Here is a 24,038-nt window from a genome sequence, read left to right as displayed (position 1 = left end):
TTCCATGACTTTGTGCAATTTTTTGCTTTGACAACACATGGATTTTCTTTTTGTCTTTTCCTTACTTTCTCGTGAAGATTTTTCAACTATAGCCATATCTTTTCCTATCACGAGAAGTTAATAGACAATACAATTTCATGGAGAAATCCATCATTCTTCTTCATTTATGTGACTTGAAAGATAAAATTACAAAAAGAGCCCTCCAAGAGAGCCGAAACGAAAAAAAAAAAAACTTTTTTTTAAGGATTAATATTAGGAAAAATTCAAAATCAATTCATTTATGCCACACTAATTTCCGTGTCATACTACCTTATGAAATTATTCATCTTGTGCCACTTTTGCATTAAATAGGTGCATCAATACCACGTTTATACAAAAATAATTTCTATGTGACAAAAAAATCTCAAATTCATATGCTAATATCATATTTATCTCTAACTAGTATATCTGTACCACATTTACCAAAAAATCTCGAGTGTAAGGGCGCGTTTGGTAACGATTTTGTTCTCGGGAGTAGATTCGATCGGGCGATTCTTTATTCATTTTAGGGAACCGATTCTAAGCATTTTAAGCCGTTTGGTAACTGTCCAAAATTTCGATTCGGAATAGAATTGCGTTTGGTACCGTGTTCATTAATTCTGTTCCAAATCAATTTCTTTTAATTTTTAAATAACTTTTTTACTTTTTTCCTTTTTTTTTTTCTTTTCATTTTTTTCATTTCCTTTTTTTTTTTCTTTTCTTTTTCTCATCTTCTTCTTCTTCTTCTTCGGCGGCAACCTCACCAGGAGCATCACCGGCCCTCGGCGAGGCCGACCCTCGTCGGCGAGCCTCGTCGGCGGTGGGCGAGGCTCGGCCTCGCCGAGATCTGGCCTCGCCAGGGTGGCGGGCGGCCTCGTCGGGGTTGGGCGAGGCTTGCTGGGCCACCGCGGGCCGGGTGAGCCTCGCCCGGCCACTTGGTGGGGCGGGCGTCGCGAGGCTTGCCCCCCCGCCCCCCTGCGAGGCCCGCCGGCCCCCGGCGAGGCTCGGCCTCGCTAGATCTAGGGAGGCCGAGCCTCGCCATGGTGTGGTGGGCCGGGCTTGCCTCGGCGAGCTCGCCGGACCTTGCCCTGGTCTAGCGAGCCTCCGGCAAGCTCGTCGGACCGGCGTACGACGGCGGCAGACGGCGGCAGACGGGGGACAGTGGCGGGCTGGTGGTGGACGGCAATCGCGAGATTGGCCAAAGGGAAGAAGAAAATTTCTTGATTTTGATTCTCAAATTCATTAGGGAACAAGAATCAACTTTTTTTTTTTTTTGTTTTAATTCATTCCCAATCGTTAAGAACAAAAATTTTACCAAACGCGATTCTTGGCAATAAACGATTCCAGGAACAAAGAATCGAGAATTTCGGAATTTGGCACTGTTTGGATGATTACCAAACAGGGCCTAAGTTTCTCGTTTTCTCCCCTCGGAGCTACACATCTGGGCCTCTTGCTAAAAAAAAAAGCTACATATTTGGGCCAACAACATAGGCGGCCCGAAACGGCCTGGCCCGGGCCCATGAAGGAATCGTGCCTTGAGGGGCCCGTGAGAGGAGCCGGGCCGGGCCGGGCCGAAATTGCCGGAGGTGGCGTCCCCGAGAAACGTCGAACGATGCTTTAAGGTGGGGACACGGACACGGTATCCCCCGCACTCTTCCCGATTCCCAGTTCCCCTCGCCGGCGGCGAGATTTATAAAGCCGGAAACTCAAAACTCTCGGCCGCAATGCTAAAACCCAGGCCCCGATTCGGAGGCGCCATGGCCGGCGCGACCATGCTGTCGTCGAGGTTCCGATCGAGCCCTCCCGCCGCGGGCCCTAGCCTCTGGCTCGGCTCATCGTCCGGCTCGCCTCCTTTCGGCGGTGGCGGCGGCGTCGGCGGGACCCGCGTGCAATTCTGCGGCGGCTTCGCTCGCGTCTCGCTTCGGTGCTTCGCTTCTTCGCCCTCGCTCGACAGGATCCAGGTCGGGAATCCGATCGTCGAAATGGACGGTGAGTTACACCCCGCCGCGCGCTCGCGAAAAGTCAACTCGTGTCGAACGCGGAGCGTCCGTACCGTAGCGCTCTGCTCAGGAAGATTCGAAACCGATGTGAAATGGAAGTAGAAGTTACGAAAGCATCGGTTTTCCCGGAACAGTTTTTCTGATTCTCCTGCTTTCTTCGTCCCTGGACGAGGAAAATGGAGAGTAGATTTTCTAGTTGTGCTCCCATTTTTTTTTTTTTTTTGAAGTTTTCAACTCACTGTTCTTTTCTTTTCGACGTTTAGGTGATGAGATGACGAGGATCATTTGGAGCATGATTAAAGAAAAAGTATGAATTGGATATGTTTCAAATGTATGTTCTTTTTTTTTTTTATTTGGCTTGCTTGCTTGTTTAATGTCTCCTGGCCTTATGGTCTACATGATTGCAGCTTATATTCCCTTATTTGGATTTGGATATTAAATATTACGACTTGGGGATATTGAATCGGGATGCGACCGAGGACCGAGTCACTGTAGAAAGTGCTGAAGCTGCTCTCAAGTAAGTAGTTTGAAATGGGTAACTGATGCTGAAGCTATTGCTAAGACATCAATTGAATTGGTGAAGCTTTATGCTTCTTGTGTAAATTATGTGTTGGATGTTGCCTGGTGCTTCACTGCATTTTTTGCTTAGATGGCTCTGGAAGCAGGACTTTGATGTTAGAATATAATATAGACAACAATAATATGAACATTACCAATGGTGGAGCTTTGCACATTCTACTCAAGAGTTGTTGTTGTTCTCTTTGTTGATCTCATGTTAAGTTTTAAAGTGTCATCTCTTTTCTCAAATCCATGTGGAAATTAAAGAGAAGGTTTACGTGCGGTTTAGTAGTTTAGTTGTCTATTTCTTTGAGATGGAGATTGAATTCTATTAGTTTTTGTGTTGCAGGTACAATGTGGCTGTGAAGTGTGCTACAATTACCCCTGGTTTGTTCTCCTGCTTCAAGCTTTTCAATCTCTTGCATTGTAACCATAATGCCATCATAAACTATGATTTCATAGACTTCTCAAGTTGTTTCTCTGCTACCCTTAATGTTTGGAGTGGAGAACAAGTGCCTTAATGTGCAATCTAGTTGCAGTTAATTTATTTAGACAAAGTTACAGGCTCTAACTCGTTTTTTCTTCCTGAATGTTTTATTTTTCAGATGAGACTAGAGTCAAAGAATTTGGCTTGAAGTCTATGTGGAGGAGTCCCAATGGCACAATCAGAAACATCTTAAATGGTCTGTTATATTGAAGGAAGACTCATGTCATTTATGAAAATTTGAATGCTGAATTGCAAATAAATTATTGCATTTCTTATGGATGGAAATTGGAGGCTACATTGAGGGTTGATGAGTATTTTATTGGGACGGCATTTTATAGTTATAGCCTATTTGACAACCCAGTTAAGTACTGAAAGTTGACAATTTAGCACTTAATGAGACTATGCATGCTATAGCCCAATTACATTTTTGATTTAAAGGATTCGATTATGTAAAAAAATTTAATTAAAGTATTTAGTAAAGGAAGGGATTTCATTCAAATCGTTCAAAAGAAGAACTAATTAATGGTAATTAGAATCTTTCAAATTATATTGCTAAAAGCCACCACTAATGATCACAATTTCATGTTCGGTAATAGGTCAACAACATTTAGGGTCATTTTTCATTCCTTATCAAACAACTTTTCATTTTTATTTCAGCACCTAAGATTGTCGACATTTTTAAGTTCAGTGCTTAAGTTTTCAGTACTTATGAATGTATTTCAAATAGAATCGTTTATGTTCCTTCATGGGCAAGTTTCTTCCTGTGATAATAGAATGTCCCTTCATAGTCGTTCATGAGAAAAAGTTGATTTGTGCTGACAATATGGTAAGTAGTTGAGTTTCATGTGAGCAATAATCTTCCTCTTCTTCTTTTTCTATTTTTTATTTTTTTTTATTGGGACACATTCAGTTCTTTTAATGTCTCTCTGCCATTTTAAAGAGAGAAGTGGATCAGAAGAATCTTTTGGTGGCAGAATTTGTAGAACTAAGGTGCTGACTTACTGTCATTTGACTGCATGAAATGGAAACACGAAATTATCAAATATGTGTAGATGAAAGATAATTTAAGAGAGAGATAAATTAGAAGATTTTTTTCAAGTGTTATCTAATGAAAGAAAGTCCACAATCATTTATCTACTTCGTTGAGCTTTTGATTTGATATGTTCTATTAGTCTCTTTTAATTGACTATAACGAAAGACCACGAGAATTGGGTTTCAGTGAAAATGACGTGAGGCAGAGCGCAATGTGTATGAGCATCCATTTAGTTTGCCCCCACTTGATGGGATGAGATTTGGTGGATGTGGTTGTAGTTCCTTTAATTGCCACCGGAGCATGAAAGCTGTATCCTCAGGCTGCTGTAGATATATCTGGCGTCTCTTCCATCATAGAGACTTGTTCTCCAATCCCTTGCATCTTCAATTACTGTCCTAAGTGAATTCATTTTACCTTTTCAGGCACTGTGTTTCGTGAACCAATCCTTTGCCGGAACATTCCCAGAATTGTTCCTGGTATGCCTTTGCTTCTGGTGTAGAATTGGAGTTTGGTGAGCAGTACAAAACAGTTTTAATCTTTCTGTCAAATGCACAGGTTGGAAAAAACCCATTTGTATTGGTAGACATGCATTTGGTGATCAATATCGTGCTACTGATACTGTTATTAGTGGGGCAGGAAAGCTCAAAATGGTATTTGGTAAGATGAATTTGACGATCTTTTGTATTTAAAAGGCCATTACTTCTCGATTTTCAATGACGAGACCATTTTTTATGATACTTAGTCCCAGACGATGGGAATGCCCCATTGGAGCTCGATGTTTACCATTTTAAAGGTCCTGGTGTGGCCCTTGCAATGTATAATGTTGAAGAGGTTTGTCTGTTTTTCCTTTTATCATTTTAATATTTAGATTGTGGCGTGTCAGATTTTAGAGACTCATTGCTGTATTCTTGTCAAATGCTCACAGTCCATTCGAGCCTTTGCTGAGTCATCAATGTCTATGGCATTTTCAAAAAAATGGCCTCTCTACCTGAGCACCAAAAACACCATTCTAAAGATATATGATGGCAGGTCAGTGACTTTTGCATATCATTCTTGTACGTCTGGTGTCATTGTACATTTTCTTTTGACCTGTTATGATGTTTGTCAATTTGATTTCCATGCACAAGAAATTCACATAGACAGATTGTTACAGATTTAAGGACATATTCCAGGAGGTATATGAAGAGAAGTGGAAGGACAAGTTCGAGGAACATTCTATATGGTATGTGTCTTACATATTCTTATTTATGGACGTACAGCACATATTCCTATCAGATTGACTTTAATCTTAGGGGATTGCAGGTATGAACATCGTTTAATTGATGACATGGTCGCTTATGCACTAAAAAGTGATGGTGGTTATGTTTGGGCTTGCAAGAACTATGATGGAGATGTGCAGAGTGATTTACTTGCTCAAGGTATGTTTAATTTTCTATCGTTGGGAGTGGCTGCATATGGCTGCATTATATAATGGAAAATTATAGTTAACAACCTATTGAATTTTTTCAACCAAAAAATAAAAATAAAATATTGAACTTTGCTGTAGATAATGGGATGAGATTGTGCTGTAGTTAGTTTACAGGAATCTCGTGAATCAGAAAATTTGGATACATCCTCCATGAACACTTCCACCCACTACTCTCCAACCAAAAAAAACAAAAAAGAAAGAAGGAGAGTACACGTAGTAGTATGGGGATTAATAGTGTCAATGTAAGTAATTATTGAATTTTGCACTTTTAATCGTTCTCGCATAATTTATTTGTGTTTTCACCTAGCTTTTTCCCTTCTGTTCAGATAATTATTTATTTAGATAAATTTTATCCAGAACATATTATGATGAAATACGATTCCTGGGCAAAGTGGAAAATAGAATTTGGATAATTGAATATAAGCTACTGAATAGAATGCTGTGGAATGGTAAGTGTGCAATCTTTTTGGACCTCTAGAGCATCCAGTATTCCCTAAATACCTGAAATTCTGTGCTGTGAAGCTGTCCTTTGTAAAGCTATTCTAACTTTTGGTTGCTTTAACAAGGATCCGCTGGTTATCTTTGTCATAACAATCGCAGATCTGATTTGAAATAGATGGGTTTGATAGTTCTTTACTGAAGAGGTTTGTATTATATGCAGGATTTGGCTCTTTGGGTCTCATGAGCTCTGTCCTGGTGAGTTCACTATTTATTGTTTCTGTCCAATTACTTTGATCTTGAGAGCTTAGGAACTCTTGATGACAATGATTTTCTGCAGTTATCCTCTGATGGTAAGACTTTGGAAGCTGAGGCTGCTCATGGGACTGTAACTCGTCATTTCCGTCTACATCAGAAGGGTCAAGAAACTAGTACCAATAGCATTGCTTCTATATTTGCATGGACAAGAGGATTACAACATAGGTGCATTCTGATACTTCATTTGTTACTTACCCTCCTGTTCACCTCTGTCTATAATGGGTTCTGTTAGTTACTTGCTATGTTGCTGGAAGTATTTGCCTGCTGGTTCTGTGATCTATGTCGTATAGAATACTTCAAATATATTAGTTGAGCCCTGCTGCAATTGTTTTCCTGACACTGAATGGAACATATAGTGCCAACACGAGACTATTACTTTTTCACAGGTAGAGATAGCAAGGTTATCTTTGACTTGCATTTTGTGAATGTTTGTTCAGAAGGGAAAGATGGACAGGATCACTAGACTTTTGGTCCAAATGTTATATCGATTTCTTAGTTTGAGATAAGCATGCTGTGGAAGATTATTTCATCAATGTTCCGTGTCAATGCATTTTTATGATCTTACACATTTACCGTTCTACTAATTTTCCCCCTTCATCTTTGCTGCTTGTATGCACTCTGGTTGCTTGTTGTTCTATTGTTGTTTCAACTTATAAACCATTATTTGCTAATCATGATATTCAGAGCCAAACTAGATAACAACGACAAGTTAATCGATTTTGTTCACAAATTGGAGGCTGCGTGTATCGAGACCGTGGAGGCTGGAAAAATGACCAAGGATCTTGCCATCTTGATCCACGGACCAAAGTAAGCATGATCTTTACACGATACTATGTCAGTTTCCTCTGGAGTTGTGTGATGTGAAACTATTATGGTATCTTTTCTATGCCATTTTCATCTGATGAATTGGTTCACGGTTTATGCAGGGTAACCAGGGAGTTCTACTTGAACACAGAAGAATTTATCGATGCTGTCGCACAAAATCTGGAGACAAAGCTGCGGAAACCTGCAGTAGTCTAAGTTTGAATCATACGTTGTCCGTGTGAGATATTTTTTGGGAAGTTAGCATTTTTTGACAGAGGAGACATTCATGACCACAGTCGAAGCCCCTATTACTTAGGCCCGGGTACCTACTGAAACAAGTTGATTGATGCGAAACGGAAGGCGGAGGCAATTTCTGTTCTTTCGCGGACAAATCAGGGTGAGGAGTGACTTACTCTGACCTGTGTCGTTTTGGCCATCTCGAGGTCAGTTTCTCGAGAAGTCCTTCATCCTCGTGCGACGTGGTTATGTTATGCTAGCATCCCGTCGCCTTTGTAGACGAATAAATCGAGGAGAGACTTTTTTTGTAAGCGTTTCAGGAACTAGTGTTTAACTTTACAAAAAGATTTGAAACTACTCTGCATGAAACATCAATTTGCCCTTCTTTCTCTGTTCCTAGTCGGGGACTGCCATGTCGACAGTCCTGGTCGGAAATCGAACGGTGGCTTAAAAAACGGAGGAGCGAGGGAGCGAGCGCGCACCACATGCTCTTGCAATCAGGACCATTTCGTCGTCTCATGCCAGCCATCCATTCGTTCCCAATTCCAAACACGGGACGAAAACGGAGGGTCATTCGAGCGCCCACCAAATCTATCACGACCACAATTTTCATATTTTCGTTCGCATTATTATCCAAATCCTAATGCCGAAGGACGTCTCCCCCATTCGATCCCGAATGCGACCTCTCTCATCTGAAGGTCGCCATTGATCCAAATACGAAACTCCCTCTGGATTTTCTTTCTTCTTCCATCTTTTCCTGCGAAAGTTCCATCTAACGAGGGTCGCTGTTTTTTTGTGCTTTGACTTCAAGGGGTAGGAGCTCTATCCCTGTCCGTACAGATGGGGAAAGAGACCGCACGAATGCGAATTGCGGGCTCTACTTTTTCGTCGCATGCGCGAAATGTCACGTGAACTAACCAAGAGAAGGTAATAAAAGAGAAAGGAAAACGGAAAACAAAATTTGGGGGAGGTTGTTCGTTTAACCCTGTTAGAGAGCTCGCTAGGTTGATCCCCTGTTCTCATCTCAACGACATGCAGCGTTAAGACAGAACCCATTTCTCTGTCTCTCTCTCTGTCTCTGTCTCTCTCTCAAAATGCAGAGCACACCGCTTGCTCAGTCTCCTTCGACGCCGTTCCTCAAACCTCGAAGCGGAGACATCCTTCGGTCCCCTTCGACTCGCGATGCATTGCCGCTGAAGTTGCTCGAGCGCGGGGCCCGTAACTCTGGCCTCCTGCCTTTGAGGACGGTTTCGCTGCTCCGTTCTGCCTCGCGACCCCACGCGCTGGGCCCGGCTGCTGCTTCTTCTCCTTCATCTTCGCTTCTTTTTCTGAGACGGAAGGAAGATGGCACCAAGGCCAGGGCTGCTTCGGCGCCCGGGATAGCGGAGGACGGCGCCACGAAGCTGGGCGGCGTCACGAGGACGCTGCGGCTCGTTGTCATGTTCGGCACTTGGTACCTTTTGAACATCTACTTCAACATTTACAACAAGCAGGTCTCTCTCTCTCTCTCTCTCTCTCTCTCTCTCTCTCTCTCTCTAGAATTGTGTCAGCATCGCTGGTTTTGGGTTGGTTTAGCATAATGAATACGATCTGTGTACGAGAATATTTCGTAGAGTATGCCAAATATAGACGAGAAGTATATTAAAACAGGTTTGCGGAGTGGGTATATTGAACGTCCTACAGTCACATCACTTAGCAAGTAGCATATCGATCTTGCAAACCCATCATTTCACACCCTAGTACCATTCACGACGGATGAACGCTCTTGTATTCCGAAGAAATACCACCTGAGTTATGCCCATCAAAACAAAAACTCGCACAGCCATTCACTGTAGTTCTTCTAGCAGCGAAAGAGCCCGAAGCAAGAGGTCACGACAGTTTTTGCAGTAAAACCCCCCCCCCTTCCTTCTTTCTGGTGGAGAGACACAGGAAAATCCACAGTAGTCTGAATATTGTTTTCGGGGAAGTAATCAAGATTGACATTTTCCTGAAAGTAAAGCGAAAACCCAGCTCCATGTTGGGGCACTAGAGATTTCCTCACGAGCAGATGAATCCATGCGGTTCAGCGAAGGCGGCTTTCCAGAACGGTGGCCTAGTACTTTACTTGTATAGGTTGGAAGTAAAGGTTGGAGCTACGAAGCTTTACCGACATGGACATTGCCTCCATAGAGAGCGACGGACAGACCATTACTGACCACAAAACTTGCGGTTGGGAACCTTACGACCTGTTTGTCCGGTTCCTTGCTGTAATGTTATTACCCTTTTAGAAGCTTTCGATGCAAACTAAGAAACAAGGTCGAGAAAATGTCGAATAATTAGAGCGGTAATAATAACGACGATGATGAATATAACACACCAGTCGGGCATATATTATCTCTATCTATAGTTTCTACTTATTACTCGCGGTTTTTCTCTAAGTTCATAAGAGAGAGTATTTATTTTTGGAAAGATTATGAAAATTAACGCTCAGTTTTACGCTTAAGCATTTGATATATGAATATTTTGAAATTTCTCAAATATTCCGTGATAAATACAAGTTAAAGTGATGGCGTCCTGAAAACTTCACAGAAAGCCAATAATAGAGATCACCCAAATAGACCCCCAGTCGGCATTGGTTTTCAGCTCTAGGACTAGGCATTTAATCTTAGTTTTTGTTAAGAAGTTAGGTCTAGAATGACCGCCCAATGATCTTTCACTTAGATCTTTTTAACTAGGGTTGGCAGCCCTCCCTTCTGCCCCCCCTCTCTCTAAAGGAGGTAGAGAGGCAGACCGGAATTGCTGGAATAAATAGCGTGAATCAAATGGTAAAAATGAATTAAAATAAAAGGCAAAAATAAAACACAAAGGTCCCCGGCTGCGTTATGCTAAAGTAGAATTCCTCCCTTTATTTATTTTTTTATTTCTAACCTGGGAGCTAAGCTTGCTCCAAAATAATAGAAATTGTGCAAGTACACCCATAGAAATAAAGTAAATTGTGGGATCTTTTTTGATGATATGAACCGTTCATTATAAGCCTTCCATAATGAGTTGGATTCTTGTGAACTGAAAATTGAATATAGAAAAGTAGAATTTTTAATAATCATCAGATATCATAGAAGATAGTGATTAATATGGTGATATAGAATTCTGAAGCAAAATCCAGCCTCATTTAGTGCATTAAAATTTCTCTCACAAGTAAATGTATATGCATACAGTATAATGCAAACGATTTTCTAGAACAAGTTTGAGGTATGTTTGTTTGAGGGAAAATTTTATGAATGAAGGAAGATGATTAGTTTTCATTTGCTTGGCGGTTTAGGAAAAGTCATTTGCTTGGCGGTTTAGGAAAAGTCATTTCCTTCTGATAAGAAAGGGAAGCATTTTCTGTCAATGTAAACTTCTTGCTTTCAATTTATAGAAAACGGTTTCCGCGCTTTGATTAGTCGTCATCCAAATACCGGAAAGTCGAAAAGCAATTTTCCAAAAGCAATTTTTCTTTGAAGAAACTGACCTTAGACTTCATTTTAATTCAGATTTCCAGTTTTTGCTGACAATTTTCCTTGTATTTGGTAACTGTACAGGTCCTGAAGGTATACCCTTTCCCAGCAACAGTAACAGCATTTGAGTTTGGGTGCGGGACAGTGATTATTCTCCTGATGTGGGCATCTAGACTCCATCCATTCCCTAAGCTCACTCGATCTCAGGTGAATGCTGTGTAACAATTTGAAAACGAGTAAAGAAAAGAGGTTAAATTGTTTTCAGTTCATCTGATGATGGTAGTTGATAATCTTCACTTTACCGAAAACATTCGGAAAAACTTTCAGCTTGCATTAATTCTACCACTGGCTGTGGCACACACAATGGGGAACCTCCTTACCAACATAAGTATTGGGAGAGTGGCTGTTTCTTTCACTCACACGATCAAAGCCATGGAGCCTTTCTTCACAGTTGTTCTTGCTTCTCTGTTCCTTGGAGAGGTATAAGTTTCTTTACATCGGTCACTTAGCTGATGCACAACGGATAGCACATCAAATTTTCCAATTTGGCAGTTTGCTTTCGAACATTATCTCTAAGGGCCCCTTTCTTAGCTTACCTTAGAGAAACTACCGGTATATGCTTCGACACTGACAGTCGGTAAATCGGTCTTTTATGTGCCGGGTAATAGATACGTCATCACAGCACTTATTTCTCATTCTTGGAGCCTGTCTTTTTCCATTAAGAGCATTCTGTGTTTGTGCAATTTAGGGAGAAAACAAGTCTAGGATAACAACCGAGCACGGGATCGATCCTAGTTGTGATCAGATTTTAGAATTTCAGGACACTGAAACTGGGACGAAATGGACCCGATTCATAGTCCCTCAAACATGAGAATATACAAATTCATGTGCATGTCTCTTGCGAAAGAGAAGGCGATGCTTGACGGAGAAACATTTGTTGTATTCTTGTTCTGAAGTTCTTGAAATTTTTGTCCTTCCTATCTTGCGTTTCATGACTTCTGAAAGAGTCATGTGGAGCACAACCTATGTACTGTATGATGAAATCTACTGATATGTGGCTTGAATTCAATTTGGGCTAATATTGCCCCTAGAGGCCATCATTCTGGGTTGTTTCCTCCCTGGTGCCAACTGCATGTGGAGTGGCACTCGCATCTTTCTCCGAGACTTCATTTAACTGGTGAGCTCTTCTTCTGCAATTCTAGTTTCAACATCATATTAAAAAATTCTTGATGTATCTCTGTGAAGCTTTCAACTGCAATCAGTGTCAAAACAGAAAGCTGCGGCTGATGTTACACTGATATGTCGATTATGTATAAGTTCACCTCTCGTGAATCAATGTTAAATGGAGTTAAAGTTGAACCAGCTTTACTTGTTCTAATTCCGACAATGATCTCCCTTTTTTCCATTTGAAACAGGATTGGATTTAGCAGCGCAATGGCTTCCAATTTGACAAACCAATCGCGTAACATATTTAGCAAGAAATTCATGGTTAACAAAGAGGTAATATCCATTTATAGCTAATGTTAGCATCAATAATCATAGCTTCTGTAATCCCCCAATCCACATAAGATGGTAAAAAATTTGCGAAGTGATCCATAAGTAGAGACTCGACCCTAAGTATTGCAATTCAATTACATTCTTAGGGGGGTTGGCCCCTTGAATGGGCCAAGTCATTGTGAACTGTGTCAGAGCAAGATTGTGTAGTTCATGATGTGCCGCTTTTCTAGTCAATTATAACTTTGATTGGCAATGGGTACGGTGGCCAACCATTACTTCTTTCAGGAAACATTGGACAATATCAACCTCTTCTCAGTAATGACGATAATGTCTTTCATGTTCCTGGCTCCCACAGCTATTTTCATGGAGGGTTTTAAGTTCACTCCTTCATACCTGCAATCTGCAGTAAGTGACATTTCAGAGAACTGAAGCTAACCCACTGAAGTACATGTAGAAAGCACCTCTGATTTAGTAGTTTACGGTTTCCGTGTCAGGCAAGTCAAGGTTTGAACATTAAAGAGCTGTGTGTGAGATCTCTTTTGGCTGGATTCTGCTTCCACAGCTATCAGCAGGTGAGCCTCAGGCTATTCATTTCATCCTCGATCGTGTGCTTTTCTTCAGTATTAGCTGCAGCACACCTGATTGGGCGGCACTGGTCTCCGGGGTCCGGAACCTCAGAACTTAAGTGTCGACCGAGAAAGTCGGAGTTACACCATTTCTCGTGAGAAATGTTAGATCATGATTTATAAAAGTCTAATCAGAGCCTAACTATGAGATTCATTTCCATGTACATATCTAAAAACAAAGCTAAAAAATTTACCTGTCTGATCTTGTATGAGGTTCTCCGCAAGGTCAACGACATGAAATATTACAGTGAGACCTAGTATATCACGTTCACCTTCCCAATCCGAAGTTTGAATTTGACCCTTTTCATGCACTGTTAAGACAGAAGGTGATGAAGAACCAACGTGAACTCCAGTTGGAGTTGATGCACGAACATGATTTTTTTTAATATGACAGAGTCGTCTCCATGTTCCCCCTATTCGGCAGGTCTCTTATGGGATACTAGAGATGGTATCGCCGGTCACTCACTCCGTCGGAAACTGTGCAAAGCGCGTGGTGGTCATAATCTCTTCAGTCATCTTCTTCCAAACCCCGATTTCGCCCATCAACTCCCTCGGTAAACTCCTCGAATCAGCAAATTCATTGGCCCTTTTATATTGTTTAGCTTTTGGCCACAAGCAGATCGCTTACGATGATCTCTTCTTATTCGACCTTGAGGAATAATCCATCACGACCAACTTGTGGATGCAGGAACTGCGTTGGCTCTCGCCGGAGTCTTCCTGTACTCAAATGCCAAGAGGATGACGCCAAAACTGAAGGTCTGATGAGGCGTGATGTGCTATGTAGAGGGAAAAATAAGAAGTTCAATGAATTTGACAACTAATAAAAATCCTAACTGAGAACTTCAGCAGTTGTTCATAACAAATACCCATAAAAAGTGAGGATAGTCTCATTTTTTAGCGTCCCCGTCCCAACCAGAGTCAGTCAATGCACATTGTCTTTGGGATTTCAGTCTATGATCCTTTGAATTCAATGAACAGTCACATTAGGTCCTGTCGGATTTTCAATTCGAGTACATGTCATCAACAATCTCTTTCGATTCGAGGATCATCAATTTTGACGAAAGTGCCAATCCAGCGCAATTAACAACCCCCAGGTCGACACTGTTGCCGTAATTCCCCAACTAAACCGTGCTAACTCAGAGAAACATACACGAAGAGCGTACAACAAGGCGATGGTACCTACTACAGACATTCCAAGTACAGATCAATCCTCCATAGCAATTCAACTTGGAATCTGGAATAAATCGGACACATTCCAATTTGTCGCTGCAGTTGGTGTAGACAAAACTCCCCATGGGAATTGCAAGGAGATTTATTAAATTGAAGAGGAGAATAGAATTAGAAACATGAACATGTTTTGGGTTCCCCTTTAGCGATTCAATTTTGAGCCAGAGAAGAACTAAAACCCGCCTAAAAATTGGTTAACTGTTGTTCAGTCAGGTGCTTTACATCATCAATCAGTGGCCTTTGGACATGATGCACTTGACCAGATCCAAAATCCGAAAATAATCATAGAAAAGCGAGGACTCCTTGCCTTCCAGCCCATCCCTGCTGTGCCTGTTACTGCCGGCGAGATTGTTGCATGGGCTTCCGCCAATGATGAGATCGAACCCGCCAAAGGAGTTCATAAGCTGCTCCAGCCTATCCCCATTCAACTGTTGAACATCAGTTAGGTGGGTCAAATTGCCCTTCTGGTTCGTTTGCTCCCACCAACTCCTCATGATATTTCTGTTGACTTCAGATATTTCCACGGAGACCACGTTTTTTAGCGGGATTCCAAGCCGATGAAGAGCAACTTCTGCGCCACCAATTCCTGAGAAGAGAGAGAGGAGGTTGATTCCAGCAGGGAACAATTCCTTCAGGACGGAGAGATGATAAGCCACAGTATCAACCTGAAAGTATGCCAGAATATGCCTCCATAAGAATTAATGCACTGGATCAACATGGAATAACTATGCAATGTATGATGCAACTGAGGTATTCTTGGTTCCAAGCAAACAAAAGGCACCTACATACCTACCTGGAAGGAATTGCCCAGCGATTTGTATCTATCGGTTCTGCTAATCCCACCTCCCCTGGTGTGATTTTTTGGGAAACCCAAAAGCATTTCCACTTCATCAGGCTCCAACGGAGCCAGCTTGTTTCTTCCCACCCAGACGAGGTTCCACTTGCGGCATTCATCAAGGACATACTTTTGGATCCTCGGAGGAGGCTCTGACTCGCCATCATGATGTTCAAGGGCCTTTCTGATCCTCTCTGTAAGCTTTGCACTGCCAATGCATGTTTGTAAGCAATTCAGCTTCGTCCTTGTGTCCCATGAAGGCCACCACTTCTTCGTCAACGGCAATGCTTCATGAATCATGCCTGGAGGGAGTGGAAGAAGAGGAAACCTGTCATTGATAGGCAGGTTATGGACATAGCCCCTTTTTCTTGCAGTAGCACAGAAGTACTTCGAGTCTACAAATTCTGGTTCCACATCATATAAGAACCGAGAAATGGTGTCCCAAACTCCCTTGGGAGCAAGTGCTACGTTTTCATAGTAAAAGTAGGGAGGTCCAATAGCTGCCTCTGGAAGTGTTCGGGGAACTATTGTTCTCGTCTCCGCGGGTACCCCAAACCCGACCATGGGATTTGGGAGACGAATCGGCTCCTCATCTCCATGCAAGAGCTTTTTCTCGCCTCTTCTTTTCTTGCTCCAAGCATCACAATTAGAATGTTTCCTCTTCTTGTGCTTTGTAAAGTTATTGAGCAGTCTGGGCTGCAACGGACCAAAAAAAGAAACACCACTTTAAAACACATCCATAAGAGCCAAAATGAGAATGGATATAATTAAATAGGGTAAATCACCTTCTCTTCAGGTCCAAGAAGGGCATCTGCTTCCTTTGACATCTGAGCAGCACATATGAAATCTGCCAGCTCAGCTACTGAGGCATCAGGACCTACAACATTGAGAGGAAGAAATAAGTTATCTTCTCAATCTTACCATGGATTGTCATGATTCAGCTAAAGACACTTAAAACAATAATTTGAAGACATACAGAGCTAGATAGTATCACAAAGAAATGAAGTGCAAATCTTGATGCCATTACAGAGAAATATTCTGTGAATTGTCCTGTTAGCCATAGGAGGAAAAAGAGTGAACAAGCACCACGAGTACAGCTTTTATATAAGTTTGTTAATGAACCATAACTCTTCTAGTGCAGAAAAATTACAACTCATCATAAGAGGAGTGAAGAAGGAACAGAAGTGAAAGCAAGAAGAAAACTGAACCTCTGGAGAACTTCCCTCTCAAGTTGAAATGAAAGGAAAGGAAATCAAAAAGTACAAACTCATCATTTCTTTGCTTTATAAGAGAATAAGTTCATGTTTAAGCTGCACCAATGCACTGAGCAGAATATTAGAAAAGCTTGCATTTTAATCCACTAGAAATTTATTTTTCTTTTTGTTTGCATGTGACAAGATGTCAAAATCTTACAAAAACGGAAGAATAGAATACAGACCACATCTTTCTATGGCAATGGAAGCTTCTTCCACTGTGTACCCCATATCTGTCAAGAACAACAATTTCTTATCTTCAGACGAAGGATTGATGACTTCCTGCAAGACCCATATAATTGACAACGATCAACATTCAAGCCCATTGACCTTAACTCTAAATTATGTTAACTGCTTCAGCAAAATTATAGTTTCAGCATTGTTCCACATACAAACAAACACTTCCAGAAGAAGAAGAAGAATCAATTTTCACGTTAATGAAAATAAGGCACAACTGGGAACTGGTTCAAAGCATGTGTTAATTAATGCACTTTGAGGCAGCACAGTAATTGTGCGCTTCCCCATTCAAGAGGGAATGACACAAATGATAGCATGACGTTTCATTAACATATAACTCTCACAAACAGCAGAGGACTCGAACTCCCAATAACCCTATTCAATCTGTTTCTTCAAGTCCAACCAATGTTTAATTGCCCCTGAATTTTAGAGGTTCAACAAGCCCCCAGAGCAGGCACCAGGTTCCAGTTAAACCCACCAATCCAAACAATCTGAAATTTGCTTTTTTTGTACCCAAAACCGAACATTCAAGACATTCCTAAGTAAAACATTATCATCTTTCGAATATAATCTAAACGGGACATTTTGTTAGTAAAGAAGGACTAAGACATTGAAACAACAGGTGACAAAGGAGAGAAACCTCCAATAAACCAACAGGTCATTATAAACCTTATTATTGATCATATCCATTTCCAGGAATGTGCAATCAATAATTTAATAATACATGTGACACATATGCATTTACATATCACTGAAAGTGAAATGAATAAACAGGATAAGTAAATCACATGATTAATCAACTTAGGATACTGTAGAGTACTATAGTATCACACATTGGAATCAAGTCACTTATCTCTGAAGTGATTTTAACTATTCCACCCTGTCAAAAGTCTTTTAAAAGATCTGGCAGAATGGCATAGTGGAATGCACCCATAGCCTCCTTTCAGATTCCACATGATTCTCCTTTTCATTACCAACGAAAAAGTCATCCATTTAACAGGAACGTGACTCAATTTAGAGTTTTGAAAGTAAGTTGATCAATGGTAGCCAAAAGTTGAGTGACCGATCCTCTGACAAACAGCAGCACCATGATGATTAATTGTTAGTTTGGTGCATCCATGGAAAAAGAGCCCAACTATCTTTGCTTATAAATTGCCCCAGCACAACTTTAAACAATAGTTATAGATAGACACCATATGATGCATATTGTAGGGTCAACACGTCTTAACTTCTAATAGTTTTGAGACTAAAAATAGATAGGTTCTGTCCCTAAACTATTGGAACTAAAATAAAAGTTGTGATTCTAAACCTTTTCTCATGGCCACTCATTTCCTGCAGTCAACAAAATCCAGTCACACAAAGCACACATGCTAAATCAACCAACTGTAAGCATATATGCAGCATGAAGAATAGATGGCATATCTGATGATATGGAAAAGTGAAGAAAAGACACATCCCTGCAAAGTACAGTACAGATAGCTTTAAAAATAAAGGTAAAAATAAAAAAAAAAACCAACCTCGCTTTCAGAATAACTATCATCATCTGAAGAATCTTCCAAAAAGCTCCCCTCATAGTCAGAAGATAAGTGATCAGAATCCATAACTTCCTCTTTGACAACAGCAGATTCATCAATATCTTGCTCTTGAGGAGAGTTTTCTAGAACCTGCAGTCCAATCGAAAAGAAACAATGAAAAGACAGGTGGATAACTTGTACAAGGCACCTAAATGCTAACAGATCAACTTATCATGCCATACTTAAGGACCAAGCGAATTATAACATGCAAGTTGGAGTGCTTGTTCAAGATAATCAAGATATCTGTAATTTATCAGCCAATCATCCGCATGGTTTCTGCATGTCTGTTTTTGGCAGTTGGACCAAAATTATGTAAATGAACTTTCAGATTTGTCAAAAGAACAAAACTTATAGAGAAGGGAAGCAGATCCCCATGTCAATGAATCAAGTTCTGAACATCAAAAGGTCTGTTTTGACCAAATCAAGCTCTAAGTGTGAATCTAGCTTGGACACCGCCAGAGCATGAAGTCAACCAAGTAGATTCGGCAATATAGAAACATCTTGCCAGAAGAATTCATTGGTTCAACATCATCATCATCATCATCATCATCATCTTGAAAGAGATTAATTGTTTGGTGATTTTCTCGGGCACACATAGATAATAACTTTGTCCTCCTCTCCCTTCACATATAAAGGAATTCCTATGTAGAGTCATCCATACGCACTGAAAGGCAACAATAAGTCCTATAGAGGCACTGCAGATTTTGCAAACTAAGGTTAAGAATCATGACTGTGCTTAAAACATATTCATCAGTGAATATCTATGGACAGCCATTTCTAAACTGAACTATTCGAACTGGAGGAATACAACATTATCTAGTGAAATCTTCAGAAACAGACACAGAATAAAAGCTAGCTTTAGGCAAAGACTTGGTGCAATCCTGTACTCTACAGGAGATGTGAGTCAAGTGCACAGAATCTCATGGTCACAAATTCAAAATAACTTCAAAATTTTTGGCCAACCAATATATTAAGCTAAACATTTAGTGACCATAAACAATTTGAAACCTTTTTTTTTTCTTTTATATATAAATCATACTCTATGTCAGCTCTCTCTCATGTTAGGATTTCAATTTCCAACGAAAATAATAAGTGGACAGGACACAAGCTGAATGTATGGATAATTGCGCCCATGAGCGCCCATGATATATGCATTTAGTTGTAGGGAAGCAAGAAAAATAGGAGCCTCTCTTCTCACCTTATATGTCAGGAGAGATTCCAGTATTGCATCAGGATTTCCCTCTCCTGTGCAATTATTTGAGAATAATCAGAAACACGGGAGAGAAAATGAAATATTTCAAAAAGAGGCAACCATAGACACCCACCGATTTCATCAATAGCCTTTGTAACCAATTTCTCTGAAAAGCCCATCACCACAAATTCACAAAACAACTTGGAATGGGATGTACTTGCCGACGAGCTCGCCTTGGTGCAAAAGAAAACCATAAAGGGGTTTTAGTTTAGGTAAAGAAAACACATTCAGTGAGTCTTGTGCATTCTCATGCACGATAAGTTAAACACTGCAAGATAGTCATGAATTCAACTTCAAAGCTGACTCAACTTCAAAGCACCAGCAGACGAACGCAAAACAATAAGGGCAAACAATCTACATAGTCGACCATACAGGTGATTTGGCATGCTATACAAATAAATACTATGTAAGTTGAAAATTTTGCTTCAAAACTAATTTATCAAGTCGCTTTATCATGCTCACTTAACAGAACAAACATACCTTAGTTAAACTATATAATTTTTTTATGATTTTTTTTTTTGGTCGAATTTTTTATGATTAATGCATTAAGTTTTGAATGGCAATCTTTCACAGGTTTTACAAAGTCAAAACTGTTTAACATCGCCCAGTCATTTCCTCATATTTTGCTAGGACATATATGAATAAGCAAGCAATGAGAGAATGAGATGGGCTGGAATAAGTCGACATCACCTGTGAAGAAAGAAAGACCGTTTTGCACATTACATCTAGATGAAATTACAAGGTCCCTAAGTATACTAATAAGCACAAATGATATCTAAGAACAGAACTCTTAAAAGTCAGACAGAAACCAAGATGACAAAACCTTATCTGAGATTCTCAAATGGCTGTTCTTGCTTTCAAATAAAAATCAAACATGTTAGGCTAATGTGTCCTTAAGAAAGGCAAGTGGTCAATAGTGGAACAAAAACAGAAAGCCTTTTCCATGAGCTCACAATATAAGGACATTAAAAGACATGCCTTTTTTCATGTAGGAAAATATCGATGCAGATCCGTGTCATATTCTTTCTCTAAAACCCTGTAATGTAGTGAAGGCAGTTCACTATGTTTGACAGCTAAAAGATCAAGAAACCTTGCCGGGAAAAGGACCAAAGAAGACAAATTTACAAGCAGACCATGAAGTCTCTTAAAATACATACATAATGGAAGAATGTTTCCGTGTGGCAAAAGTATGATTAGTAGTCATCCCTTTTCTGAACTTAAATTTCTCCAACTAAAAAACTTAATTGAAAAACCAAATATTGAGCTATGGCAGAGCCAGTACCAAAAGAAAATATTCCAAAGCCAACCAAATATTTACCTCTCCAGAGCCTGAAGCAGCATCTCCACTGGGACGAGCCAAACATGAAGAAGAAGATGCCGCATAATTCTCAACCTCAAGCTCATCTTCAGTGTTCCAGTCAACATTATCGTCCCCTTCACCAGCTGCATTTCCATCCTAGAAGAAACAAATTAAAAAAAAAAAAAAAAACTTCATAAATTAGTAGTAAGATTAAAAAAAATAAAGAATATCAGAATTGACAGAGAGAGATGTTTTTTCATTGCTTCTTACCATCAAGAATGAAGACTTGACTAGATCAGAAACAGGAAAATAAGATAAAATATTGAATGCAGACATATAGTAACCATACGTACCATAACTTTGTATTCTCGAGCTTGGTCGACCCGAGGATCCTTCGACAAGTGACTACCCCAAAAAATGGAAGCTGCTAATTAAACAAGACGACTACCTTAAAAGCTGATTAAGGTATGGATGTGAGGATAAACATCAAATGCACATTCTGAGTAAGAAAACTAGTAAACACAGGCGGACACACTGATATCATCAGTTTAACATGCGGAGGAAATCAATGCTAACCAAGCCATAATCACAGACAAAGACTGAGAGCTAACAGGATCAAATATCATTATCAAGAATTTGCGCAGAAAAACCGATTTTAGCGTTTACACCTTGGCCACCATGGCAAGCGCAGAACAGGGCTGAACTAGACCGAAGCACTATGTAAACGCGAATATCTATGAAATCTTATCATGCAGTTTTCCATGACACTTAGCTAGGCAATCCCCCGCCTAAGGCCACCGACTTCCTAATGCTCCTCCTTCTGCCGAAAAAAAAAAAAAAATCTTCACCATCAAGACTCATGAAGCGGGACTTCGCTGTCGGATCTAAACTCTCATTCAAATGCAATTTCTCTGCGCGCATGTCGAGACTACACTCCCACAATTCGACATGATCAAGCGCAATTCCAGAAGCACGGCGACGATCAAAACTCCTCGTTTCCTCACTCCACCGAGCCCTCCCCAGCAGCGGGGAACGCATGCCGGACGACAAAAGGCGACGCGGCCGAAGCCGCGAAGCTCCGGCGAGCGAGAGGCGCCGGACAACCGCCGAAACCAGAGGCAAAGAAGAGGGAGAAAGACAATCGACGCGGGATCAAGCGAAGGCCGAGAGCGACGGAGACCGTCGCCGGAGCGCTCCGGGGCGGGGTACCTGGAGAGCGGGAGGAGGAGCGGGAGCCGCCGCCGGCGCCGGAGGACGCCGGATTCTCGGTGGGGAATGCAGGTCCGGCTCGTCGGGCCGGAGGCGGGAGGATTGCGCCGGACGACGGGGGGCGGGAGAGGGGGAAAACCTAGAATCCTCGAGCAAGTCGTAACGCTCCGTGGCGGATACCGAGGGCCGCTCGGGGTGAGAGACGGATGATGACAGGAGAATCTGGAAAGCGCTCGTGACAGAGTTTTAGAGAGAGAGGGAGAGGAGCTTCGTAGTAATGCGCATACGGGAAGAGCAGCAAGAGAGAGAGAGAGAGAGAGGACGTCGGTTTTTTGGTGCGGGAATCGGAATTTTGAGAGCCGGCGAGTGGGCTACGCGCGCCGCGGGAGGAGTGTCCGGCGCACTCGCGCGCTTGAATTCGCATTTTTCACGCTCGGTTTCTCTTCTTTTTTTTCTTTTTTTTTTCTTTTTTTGGGAAAACGCGTTTCTTCTTGGTTTTCCGATCTATTTTTCGGAATTTTCTCTCATTTAAGTTGTTTTCTTTTCCGATTTGAAGATTATGCTCGCTTATTAAGTTCCATAATTGCGTTTTCGTGATTCGAGCATTATTTTATTGTAAATACTAGTTTTCGTGTTATGCATTCATTAGATAGTTAATGATATTTATCTGTTTGTTGCATTCAAGTACATAAATAAACTCAAACGTTCTCGAATATCAATTTTTCGTGCAAAAATTTCGAATGAATCAATTAAGTTAATGGGGGAATGAAGAATTCCTCTTTAAATCAAAATTCATAGGTTAATTGAACTTGATTGATAACGACATTTTTTTTGTCGGATGATATGATAATGCATTTTCCTTTTTAGTTATCATTGATTGATAGTTAATTTTCTTTTGATTTGTTATTGATAGTGAATTTTTTTTTCTTGATATGTGATTGATAATGAAATGACATGGTGGATGAGGGCATCAAATGAGTGAGTACTACATATTCTGTAGTCTCGAGAGTGTGAAAAGTATTCACCTTTTCACTCCCCCTTTTTATTTAACACAAATGCTAGCTGACACCGTTTTCAAGCAAGTGTGAGAATAATGACACCCTTTGCTTTTTATTTGTTCCCTTATTTTTGACGTCATTTTTCTTTGAAAATAATCGAGCACTTTTATCATCACTAGGCATCTTTCTTGGCCCGGACCTAATCAAAAAGTGTCGCTAGAGCACTTTTAAATGATCATATAATAAAAGTTATGGGTCGTTATATATTTATTTTTATCGCAATATGTATGATTAATATTTTAAAAATCATACTTTTATAACTAGATATATTTAAATTTAAGTGTTTTTTAAGGTTTTTTTGCCGACACATCTTTTGCGTTTGTATTTATTGTCTCGAAGCTTGTGTAGCTTTCCGAGAGGCGCTTTTTGAAACTTGACTTAACTTTTAGGCCCGAAAACACTTCACCCATTTTACATCACAGATCATTCCACCAATATGTAAGGCCGTGAATTTTGATTATTTTCATATATTAGATTTAGTTCGAATGAAATATTAAGATCGAAAAATTTCAATTCAGTAAAGTTCAAGAAATATTGATTTTATGAGAATTTTATATCCAAGCAACCAAACACAATCTTGTCATGTCCCACCTTATCGTCCTTATCTCTGAACACCATCTATTCTTTTGATGTAACTTTAGGGGAGTGCCCCATATTGCCCCTGCTTTATCACATGAACAATCCAAAATTAATAGGACAAGAATGTAAATTCATGCGTCCTCAAAAAAGGGCACAACTTTCCGCATAGCAATGCACCCTTGCTTTGACTAGGGGCACTTGCAGACGACACTTATTAATTGCATCTCATTATATTTGTGCTTTGTTTATATCGCTTACAAAAAAAAATAGAATTGAATAGACTATTATTATGATTTATTTTTGGCAAAAATTTGTTATGGAAAATAAAAGTCAAAGGATTTCAGAAAATTGCGGAACGTTGTATATATATTTTTAGAAGCGTAAAAAAGGCGATCATAGCAGTCGCCTCTCTCAGAGCGTTCCCATGAAACTTTTGGATGTGGTCAATCATGTCATCATCTCCAGCGGTGGGTGAAGTTGCTGATGCGAAATGTTGATGTAAAAAGGAGAAAGAAAAGAAAAAGGTATGACTTGGTAAAGTTTTTTAAAGTACA

General features: G+C 40.5%; 3 protein-coding genes across 6 annotated transcripts; 2 read left to right on the top strand and 1 right to left on the bottom strand.

Moving 5' to 3' along the window:
- Positions 1-1,665: 1,665 nt before the first annotated feature.
- Positions 1,666-7,746, top strand: LOC104422622 (isocitrate dehydrogenase [NADP]). Its single transcript, XM_010034996.3, has 15 exons — positions 1,666-2,007; positions 2,282-2,325; positions 2,426-2,535; positions 2,926-2,963; positions 3,182-3,259; positions 4,519-4,572; positions 4,652-4,753; positions 4,839-4,927; positions 5,022-5,125; positions 5,250-5,318; positions 5,399-5,514; positions 6,226-6,260; positions 6,343-6,485; positions 7,005-7,127; positions 7,247-7,746. The coding sequence occupies exons 1-15, from the start codon at positions 1,743-1,745 to the stop codon at positions 7,338-7,340; spliced, it is 1,464 nt and encodes a 487-aa protein (XP_010033298.2). The 5' UTR covers positions 1,666-1,742; the 3' UTR covers positions 7,341-7,746.
- Positions 7,747-8,309: 563 nt separating this feature from the next.
- On the top strand, positions 8,310-13,987 carry LOC104422621 (phosphoenolpyruvate/phosphate translocator 2, chloroplastic). Its single transcript, XM_010034993.3, has 9 exons — positions 8,310-8,854; positions 10,922-11,044; positions 11,165-11,317; positions 11,929-12,014; positions 12,253-12,337; positions 12,620-12,739; positions 12,829-12,906; positions 13,385-13,514; positions 13,649-13,987. The coding sequence occupies exons 1-9, from the start codon at positions 8,456-8,458 to the stop codon at positions 13,720-13,722; spliced, it is 1,248 nt and encodes a 415-aa protein (XP_010033295.2). The 5' UTR covers positions 8,310-8,455; the 3' UTR covers positions 13,723-13,987.
- A 251-nt stretch (positions 13,988-14,238) lies between these two features.
- LOC104422620 (DNA (cytosine-5)-methyltransferase DRM2) lies at positions 14,239-22,163 on the bottom strand. Of its 4 annotated transcripts, none has more exons than XM_039303948.1 (10): positions 21,848-22,163; positions 20,992-21,062; positions 20,657-20,794; positions 19,412-19,511; positions 19,285-19,331; positions 18,030-18,176; positions 16,461-16,557; positions 15,808-15,899; positions 14,977-15,718; positions 14,239-14,773 (listed from the first exon to the last, which is right to left on the bottom strand). In XM_039303948.1, exons 2-10 carry the CDS (start codon positions 20,992-20,994, stop codon positions 14,418-14,420), a joined length of 1,722 nt encoding a protein of 573 aa, XP_039159882.1. In that variant the 5' UTR covers positions 20,995-21,062; positions 21,848-22,163; the 3' UTR covers positions 14,239-14,417. The 4 variants fall into 4 exon arrangements, with proteins under 4 accessions (XP_039159882.1, XP_039159881.1, XP_010033293.2 ...); XM_039303947.1 differs by having other exon boundaries at positions 14,239-14,852; positions 14,981-15,718; positions 20,992-21,065; positions 21,848-22,162; XM_010034991.3 differs by having other exon boundaries at positions 14,239-14,852; positions 14,981-15,718; positions 21,848-22,162.
- Positions 22,164-24,038: the final 1,875 nt, after the last annotated feature.

Source organism: Eucalyptus grandis, chromosome 10 (assembly GCF_016545825.1).
Source record: "Eucalyptus grandis isolate ANBG69807.140 chromosome 10, ASM1654582v1, whole genome shotgun sequence".
Lineage (NCBI taxonomy): Eukaryota > Viridiplantae > Streptophyta > Magnoliopsida > Myrtales > Myrtaceae > Eucalyptus > Eucalyptus grandis.
This window is presented reverse-complemented; position numbering and strand designations above follow the sequence as displayed.

Coding starts and splice junctions, on each gene's coding strand:
- LOC104422622 (XM_010034996.3), top strand. CDS start 1,743: ATGCTAAAACCCAGGCCCCGATTCGGAGGCGCCATGGCCGGCGCGACC. Junction 4,754..4,838: donor AAAGCTCAAAATGGTATTTG/GTAAGATGAATT, acceptor TATGATACTTAG/TCCCAGACGATGGGAATGCC. Junction 4,928..5,021: donor CAATGTATAATGTTGAAGAG/GTTTGTCTGTTT, acceptor AAATGCTCACAG/TCCATTCGAGCCTTTGCTGA.
- LOC104422621 (XM_010034993.3), top strand. CDS start 8,456: ATGCAGAGCACACCGCTTGCTCAGTCTCCTTCGACGCCGTTCCTCAAA. Junction 11,045..11,164: donor CTAAGCTCACTCGATCTCAG/GTGAATGCTGTG, acceptor AAAAACTTTCAG/CTTGCATTAATTCTACCACT. Junction 13,515..13,648: donor TTCGCCCATCAACTCCCTCG/GTAAACTCCTCG, acceptor TTGTGGATGCAG/GAACTGCGTTGGCTCTCGCC.
- LOC104422620 (XM_039303947.1), bottom strand. Junction 19,512..20,656: donor CTGCTTCAGGCTCTGGAGAG/GTAAATATTTGG, acceptor TTTTGCACCAAG/GCGAGCTCGTCGGCAAGTAC. Junction 16,558..18,029: donor ATAGTTATTCTGAAAGCGAG/GTTGGTTTTTTT, acceptor TGGGTCTTGCAG/GAAGTCATCAATCCTTCGTC.